General features: G+C 43.3%; 1 protein-coding gene across 4 annotated transcripts in view; it reads left to right on the top strand.

The window, feature by feature from the left end:
- The first annotated feature begins 644 nt into the window (after positions 1-644).
- mamdc2a (MAM domain containing 2a) overlaps positions 645-8,030 on the top strand; it is a 118,225-nt gene continuing 110,839 nt past the window's right edge. The window contains exons 1-2 of one of the 4 annotated variants that reach the window (XM_041186796.1): positions 645-952; positions 1,057-1,173. In XM_041186796.1, the coding sequence (XP_041042730.1) occupies positions 835-952; positions 1,057-1,173 (235 nt within the window). In that variant the 5' untranslated portion in view covers positions 645-834. The remainder of the gene's footprint in view (positions 953-1,056; positions 1,174-8,030) is intronic. The other 3 variants (XM_041186795.1, XM_041186793.1, XM_041186794.1) reach the window with 3 other exon arrangements.

Here is an 8,030-nt window from a genome sequence, read left to right as displayed (position 1 = left end):
GCTAACAGCCGCAATTAGAAAGTGAACTCGACAGAACCTGACCTCCTCTAACCAGCAAAATATTGGCAGCACTGTGCAATTGCTGATAAGTGTTTTCTCAGTGTTTAATAAATGAGGCTTTGTCATTTTATTTCAGTGAAGATTCTTGAGGAAGGAGAAACCGCTTTAGAAATCAACATTAGCAGGAACAGTCCATACTTTGACTCTTCCCCTCTACCACCATCCAACCACACCCCTACCCCCCCAACACCCCCACACTTTCCCTCTCTCCTGACAATGACCATACTGGTCTCTATAGGGAATGCACACAATCTCCTATCACATACATAATAGTCAGCTGCAAAAATATGCCTGGTTGCAAATGATTAGCTACATGACAATGGACTTCCCAAGAAGTGAGGGGGAGGGGGTTGTGATTAATGGGGGTATATCAAAGAGTTGTCACTTCAAGAATTTGCAGTAACAGCAGAAGGGAATTGGGTGCCATCATTCGCTCAGCCTACACTGTGAGGGGAAGGGGGGTGGGCGGGGGGTGGGGGTGGACTTTGCATAACACAGCAGCTTCTCCGGGTAGGTGTATCCCTGCCAATCTGGAACTCATTTACTTTTTTTTGCACTCTCTCCGCCCCGTGAGATATCTCCACTGCTAAATCTGGCTGAAACAAAGCAGCTCCTCTCTCTCTCTCTCTGTTCCAGCCTTACTGTCTGCAGAACCCCAAGCTGCTGGACTGCTGAGTGAGTGACACACAAGAGTTTACAGAGAGTTTGAATGATAACACTCTTCATTTTGGATCTAACCATGACGCCTCTTATACTCTTAATTCTGCACGGTAAATGTCCACTACAATATTTCTACATTTATATTTAGTCCATAAAGAGATACCATTTTGCACCTGTTTAAGAAAAAAATTGCTTTTCCAAAAAAAAAGTTTATCACATACTGATCTGGACGGTAAGAGGTTTTTTTTTAAAAAAAATAAGCAAACGTTTTGAATTTATTGGATTCTAACTTTTTTTTAATCCCTTGTGTTTTATATATGTACATGGTCTGTGAAGTCGTACAGCTTGTAAGTGCCGGGATCCTGGAGAGTAACGGTTCGTGCGATTTTGAGGATGACACTTGCGGCTACGAGTCAGACCCCGGTAGTGATCGGTGGATTGTAAATTTACAAGGTAAAGTCAAACGCTAACCAAATTCAAGAGCAAACTCTCCAGCAAATGTTTCCCTGCGGCTAGAAAAGAACATCGGAAATAAAGGGGTTAAAAAATCGCTAGTAGGATGCTCGACAGTCCAGTGCTCTCCCCGAAACTCTTAAAGCAGCAAGTGAAAGTTCATTGAGAAGTTTGAAGTTAACTAAAAAGAAAAAAGCTTTGCATTTAGTGTCGTTAACGTTTCACGTTCTGTGGACTTCCCAAAGCGCCCTCTGGCAGATGCATTTGCTGTTTTGTATATGTGAGAATTTGGAGTGGGCTGTGTTTGGGATGTCAAGTAGCTTCAGTAGTAAACTGTAACGCCAGCTGGTCTAGCCTGAGATTGAGATAGTGACAGGACAGATTTTTGTTTTAAACAGGGCTAAATTTTGCTGACTTGTCATGTCCGGGAGATCTCTTTAAGTATTTCACTTGAGTTTCTGGTATTTATAGACGTGAACAAGGACTCACGCTTACAGCAATGAGCCAGTTACCGTGGTATGTGCATTTTGTTCTGGAGCACTGATGGACTCCGAGATAAGGGGGCAATTACGATCACCAGTTTTACGGAAGGGAAGCATTTGGGTGGTGCATCAATGTGAGAAGTGGCAGTATAACTTGACTCTCGGCTCCCAGTTTGATATCCAAGTGCCGAGACAGACAGACCTTGCAAAAGTTGCCACATACTTCACGTTACACCAGGTGCTGTACAACGCAAACCGCCCTCGAGTGTCTACTGTGCTGACACACTGAGCACTAGATGCATCACACCTAAAAGAATAAAAATAAATCACATCAGCGCTGCTAAAACAAATGTGGAATGTTGTGTTGGCCAGGATCCTAGAATGAGACACCACAGAAGGAGGCCATTCAGCCCATTGTGCCTGTGCTGACTCCCTGAAAGAGCTATCCCATTAGCCTCACTGTTCTACTCCTACCTCATAGTCCTGCAATTTTTTTTTCCTTTTCAAGTATTTATCCAATTCCCTTTTGAAAGTTACTAGTAAATCTGCTTCCACTGCCCTTTCAGGCAGCGCATTCCAGGTCATAACTTGCTGCATTTAAAAAAAATACTCTGCTCCTCTTCTGTCTGACCTTTTTACCAGTTACCTTAAATCTTTGCTCTCCGGTTAGTGATCCTCCTGTTGTCTCCTATTTATTCTACCAAAAGCCCAACATAACTTTGAACACCACTGTTAAATCTCCACTCAATCTTCTCTGCTCTAAGGAGCTCAGTTACTATTGAACCTTAAGCCTCTGAAATAAAATGCAAACATTCAGATAACTTTCAAACTGCCTGATCACAGGGTACTGTGACTTTTGAGAAACATTCCTGGAATATAGAGATAAAATTTCTAATAATTATTTTGTTACATTTGGCAGTTTGTACTTTTGTAAATTGTGATAAGTGATGAATGAGCACCACATGTTAAGAGTTGAGAAGGTTTTGGAACATTGATGGACTGGACCATCTGTCCATGACTCTAATGAATTGGATGACATTCCAATTAGACAGCATAAGCAAATCAAAGACAGAGCAACTTGTTAGTATAATAAGTTCAAGATTGGAACTGAATGGTACATATTTCAGGAGAGAAAGTCTTGTGTGGTTATACCACCTTTCACAAGCCCTGGCCATTTCAAAGAGCTTTACAAACTAAGAAGCACTTGTTTGAAGTGTAGTCACTGTTGTAATGTAGAAAATTCAGCAACTGTTTTGTGCATTGCAAGCTCCCATAATGAGCCTTCAGATAAATGAACAGATTTTTTGGGGGAGTTAGTTGAGGATTAAATAATGACCTGGCCATCAGAGAGAACTCTGAAGCTGTTCTTCGAAGAGTGGCCATGGATTCTCTTTCACATCCCACCCGCACTGCCCCCCCCCCAACCTCCCCACCAATCAATAAGGGCTGCTGGGGCCTCAGATTCAATGTCTTACCCAAAAGATGGCACCTCTGACAGTGCAGTGCTCCCTCAGTACTGCAGTGTCAGCCTGGACTGTGTGTTCAGATTTCTGGACTCCAACCCAACATGTTTTTGACACAGAGGCAAGTGTGTTTGAGCCACAGAGTGGGGTCAGTCACTTCACATTTATACAACAAAATAAGGATCCTCATGACTAATGATATTTAATGATTAACCTAATTGGGCAACATGTGTAAAATGAATTGTTAACTTATTATAGCATCTGCTTTGGGTTACACAAGCATGTCAGATGCTCCCAGTGTTAAAACATTCTGTAAACAGCTGTAAATCCCTCCACAGAAGCTGGGGAGTATAAAAATTCAATTAATTAAATCAAATCTGGATCAAAATGCTAGTATCTGTTAAAGTGACCATGAAATTACCAGGTTGTGATAAAACCGAACTGGTTCACTAATGTTGTTTAGAGAAGGAAATCTGTCATCCTTACCTGGTCTGGCCTGCATAAGACTCCAGACTCACAGCAACGTGGTTGACTCTTAACTGCCCCTTTGAAATGGCCAAGCAGCCACTCAATTGTATTCAAGAAGCTGGCTCACCACCAACTTCTCAAGGGAAAATAGGGATGGGTAATAAACACTGACCTTGCCAACTATGCCCACATCCCATGAATTAAAAGGAGGGCAGGGACGAAAGTGGTAAGGTTTATTTTGGATATGTAAAACATTACACTAGATAGAAACTCTGCATAGTAGGACAAATGAAAACTCAGCTTCACACTGGACTGCAGTTATACTGCAGGTCTTGCCAACCCCAAGTGGCATGAGATAATCTCCTTGAAAGGGGGTCTCAAACTCCTGCATGTGATGTCTGATCAAAATGTGAGTCTGGAGCTGAGCTATTGCCAACACATCTATTGTGCATCACTACAATAGGGGCAATTTAACTACAACTTTTGACCAATTCTGAATTCATAGAGATGAGGATATTTTGGTTTGAACAGGCTCATGGTAGCAGAGAGAGGACATGCAGCCTCTTGAACCATCATTCATTTAGATCATGGTTGATCTGTATCGTAACCCCACCCACCCACCTTGGGCCTTGTAACCCTTAAAACGTTTACTGAAACAAAATCTGTCAATCTTACTTTTGAAATTTTCTATTGACTCCCAGCCTCAACAGCGTTTTGGGGGAGAGTTCCAGATTTCCACTCCCCTTTGTGTGAAGAAGTGCTCCCTGACATCACCCCTGAACAGCCTGGCTCGAATTTTTAAGGTTCAGTCTCCTTTGTCCTGGACTTTCTCACCAGAGGGAGTAGTTTCTCTCTACCTACTCTATTGGATCCTTCAAACATCTAAGTTTATGGGGAGGTGATAGTGTAGTGGTTTTGTCACTGGGCTATTATCCTAGAGACCCAGGGTAATGCTCTGGGGATCTGGGTTCAATCCCACCACAGCAGGCAATGAAATTTGAATTCAATAAAAGTCTGGAATTAAAAGTCTGATGGTGACCTCAAAACCATTGCCGATTGTCAGGGAAAACTCCATCTGGTTCACTAATGTCCTTCAGGGAAGGAAATCTGCTATCCTTACCTGATTTGGCCTAGCAACATGGTTGACTATTAAATGCCCTCTGCACAAGGGCAGTTAGGGATGGGTAATAAATGCTGGCCTAGCCAGTGGTGCCCACATCCCATGAATGAAGAAAATGTAAATTAGACAGCCTCTTTTCCTACACTGAAGGAAATACTAGTCTGTGCAGCTGTGCCCATAATTTAACCCTCTATTGTTCTGGTGAATCTATGTTGTACTCCCACCAAGATCAATATACCCTCCCTGAATCACTGAGCCAGGGCTGAACGCAATGCTCAAAATGGGCTCCACTCAGAGCTCTGTGCAGCTGTAACACAACTTCCACCCTTTTTATATTCCAGCCCAGTTAAACCCCTGAACCTAACCAATTAACGCCCGCCCAGCGTGTCACGCACCCAGAAACGCTGAGCGCTCCCTTTGCGGGTGGGGGGTGAGTGTGGGGGATAGGCTGAGTTGGGGCCTGCGCATACGTGCGAAAGAGCATAGAAATCTCCCTGAGGCACTCAAAATGAAACAATGAAAAAAAAGAGAAAAAAAAATATTCAGACATGTCCCCTCATGTGACACTGTCACATGAGCTGGGACATGTTTATGAATTTTGATAAAAGATCTTATTTCATTAATAAATCCTTCATGAAACCTCATCCCACCCGTGGATGAGGTTTCATGAAAAATGCGAAGGCCGCCTGGGCTCTTCGCCTGCTCGCCACCCTTCAGGTTGGACAGACAGCCCTGACAATCACTTTAATTAGTTTATTAATGGCCTTAACAGGCCTTTGACAGTGCGGTGGTTGCTCAGCTGACTCCGGCGTGCGCCCGCCAACCAAAAGATCGGAATGACGCGCGGTGACATCGGGACACATACCCGACGTCACCGCGCATCATCTTACACATTGGCAACCGGACGCACACCGAACAGAAGATTCTGCCCCAAGTGTTCATTCTTCATGTGAGAACATCAGTAGGCTGCTTGACCACAGAAGCCTTCACAGGCAAGTCCAATCACTGCTCCTCAAGTGGCTGGGCATCAGATTTTGTCCTGCGAAGGAAGCATTTTGGGGCATTTTACTACATTAATGGTGCTACATAAATACAAGTTGTTGTTGTTGTGGTCAGCTATTTACTATCTTAACCAGTTGAGGCATCAAAATAGCAATTTTTTAATAATGAAATAACTTGACTAGTATTTGATGTGCATTCTGATACTCAATCTTGCATTACCTTATTTGATTTTCCTCCCAGTATAAAGTTAATACTTCCTTTCCTGGCAAGGTGTTTGGATAATATAGTTGCTCAGTATGATAGTCTCTGCTGTGACAATGACCTGTTTCTGCACAGCTATGTGTAGAAATATTGAAGGTGTTGCGCTTGCATGCCAGTAATGGAGAAAAGGAATGCTGATTGGTTGACAAGTTGACTCTGATTGGCTGAGTATTCTCTTGCACTATAAATTATTGTGATAATTTGAAATTTGGAACTTTTACTTTTGTCCAGCTGACTCAGAGGGAGATGGTGACCTGGTGGTAATGCTGCTGGACTAGCAATCCAGAGGCCCAGTCTAATGCTCTGTGGATACAGGTTCATAATCCCACTGGAGCACCATTACATAAGTAGTGGTGACCATGAAACTATCATCGATTGTTGCAAGTTCCCATCTGGTTCACTAATATCCTTTAGGGAAGGAAATCTGCTATCCTTACCTGTTCTGGCCTATATGTGACTCCAGACCTACAGCAATGTCATTGACTCTTAACTGCCCTCTGAAATGGCCTCGCAAGCCACTCAAGGGCAATTAGGGATGGGCAACAAATGTTGGCCTTGCCAGTAATGCCCTTATCCCATTGAAGAATAAAAGATGGAAAGCCTCAGCAACATGTCTCCTTTTTTGGCAATATTCAAGTTCCAAATGACCATTTGTTCATAATTCTTCATTTTGTCTGGTAAAAGTTGAGTGAAATTTAACAACAAATGCTTAGCTATCAAAATGCAAATTGCTATCAGTGTTGGCATGAGGCAATGAGTTCAGCTAGTTGCAGGAATAGAGGGAACAAGCGTGGGAAATTTCTGAGTGAACTGTAACACACCGCTGTCAGTAATGGTGCCCATGGAACAGAGTAAATTGCTCCATAGAGAGCTAGCAAGGATGGGGTGGACAAAATGGCCTCCTGTACCATGATGAGTCTACATCAAGGCCATTATTGTGTCCTTACACGTACAAAGCCAAGGTTTCATGGTTTAGTAGATTGAGAAGGTGAAGTAAGGAAAAAGAATTGTTCTGTTGAAGTAACATGGTCCAGTGTCTGGACGCTTGCAGTTACTGTTCCAGTAAGTAATTCAGTCTGTTTTTGCCTTTCACTGGCTTGAGTCTCTACCAGTGGTTGTCAATTCAGCTATGTTAATGGGGAACTCCCTAGCCGCAGATCCATAAAGCCTATTCAACCTTTTTTTAATGATGCTGCATCACCGGTCATTGTAGCGGGAGTACCACAAACCTATAATTATATGAATTTCCAGCAGGGAAACAGGCCAACTGGTCTAAGTCAGTGTTTAAGCTCCACATGAGCCTCCTCCCCACCCCCTCTTCATCTCAGCCTATCAGTCTACTCTTCTATTCCTTTCTCCCTTATGTGCTTACTGAACTTCCCCTTAAATGTATCTATACTGCTCAACTCAACTCCTAATCATGGTAGCAAGTTTCACATTCTCAACCTTCCCTGGATCAAGAGGGATTCAGTTAATGACTATTTCATCATTACTTTTTTATTCAGTTATGGGATGTGAGTGTCGCTGGCAAGGCCAGCATTTATTACCCAACCCTAGTTGCCCTCCAGAAGCTGAGCTTCCTTCTTGAAAACAACTAAGTGGCTTGCTAGGCCATTTCAGAGGCAGTTAAGGATCAACCACATTTCACAAGTAGGCTGGACCAGCTAAGGTAGCAGATTTCCTTCCCTAAAGGGCATTAGTGAACCAGGTGGTTTTTATGACAATCCTGTAGTTTCATGGGCACCATAACTGACAGCAGTGTGTTACAGTTCACTCAGGAATTTTACATGCATGTTGTAGTCTGGAGCTATGGATAGTGATGGAGAGGCTCCAACATTATTCCCATCACATGCCTGACCTGGAGTCTCCTGGACCAGGAGACCCTGACTCTTAGCGCCTGCCATTGGTATGAGTCGGAAAGATTTGCGAGTTGATACTCAACTTGTTTGGCCGTGTTATGAACACACCTTCCTGGCCATCAAGTCCTGGAGTGGAACTCAAACCCAGAGCTTCTGGCTCAGAGGCAGGGACACTACCCACTGCACCACAAGACCTCCTGCC

The sequence above is a fragment of the Carcharodon carcharias genome, chromosome 4 (genome assembly GCF_017639515.1).
Source record: "Carcharodon carcharias isolate sCarCar2 chromosome 4, sCarCar2.pri, whole genome shotgun sequence".
Classification (NCBI taxonomy): Eukaryota; Metazoa; Chordata; class Chondrichthyes; order Lamniformes; family Lamnidae; genus Carcharodon; species Carcharodon carcharias.
This window is presented reverse-complemented; position numbering and strand designations above follow the sequence as displayed.